This window comes from Morone saxatilis, unplaced genomic scaffold (genome assembly GCF_004916995.1).
Source record: "Morone saxatilis isolate NCDOM2014 unplaced genomic scaffold, NCSU_SB_2.0 Contig18, whole genome shotgun sequence".
NCBI lineage: Eukaryota > Metazoa > Chordata > Actinopteri > Moronidae > Morone > Morone saxatilis.
This window is the reverse complement of record NW_023339740.1, coordinates 4,753,826-4,754,184: the sequence shown is the minus strand read 5'-3', so window position 1 is coordinate 4,754,184 and position 359 is coordinate 4,753,826. Positions and strand designations below refer to the sequence as shown.

At 44.0% G+C, this 359-nt stretch overlaps 1 protein-coding gene across 1 annotated transcript in view; it reads left to right on the top strand.

Annotated features, from left to right (window-relative positions):
• Positions 1-359, top strand: part of LOC118328092 (phosphatidylinositol-binding clathrin assembly protein-like) — a 5,588-nt gene that overhangs the window by 3,872 nt on the left and 1,357 nt on the right. Inside the window, exon 7 of the mRNA XM_035661696.1 lies at positions 177-300. Within this exon, the coding sequence (XP_035517589.1) occupies positions 177-300 (124 nt within the window). The remainder of the gene's footprint in view (positions 1-176; positions 301-359) is intronic.

Sequence of the window (359 nt, the reverse complement as noted above, 5' to 3'; positions counted from 1 at the left end):
CTAGTGTCACACTCTGCACATACAGTATTCAAACAGCACACTAGCAACAAGAAGAAACCAGCAATAGGTGTGCACAAGTCCAGTGGTAAAAGTATATATGTGAAAATGTGACAAATATATTTTGATTAGATTTTTTTTGGTTAGTCACTGTTTTCTGTGTCTGTCCCCTGATTCAGGGCTAGCACCCTCTCCAGTGCGGTCTCCTCCCTGGCCAACACCGGTATATCTTTCACCAGAGTGGACGAGAGGGAAAAACAGGCTGCCCTGGAAGAAGAGCAGGCTCGCCTAAAAGCACTAAAAGTATATTTTCCTTACTCACCTGCATTCCTTTCAGCTTATTTCACTTTCAGGTCTGCAGG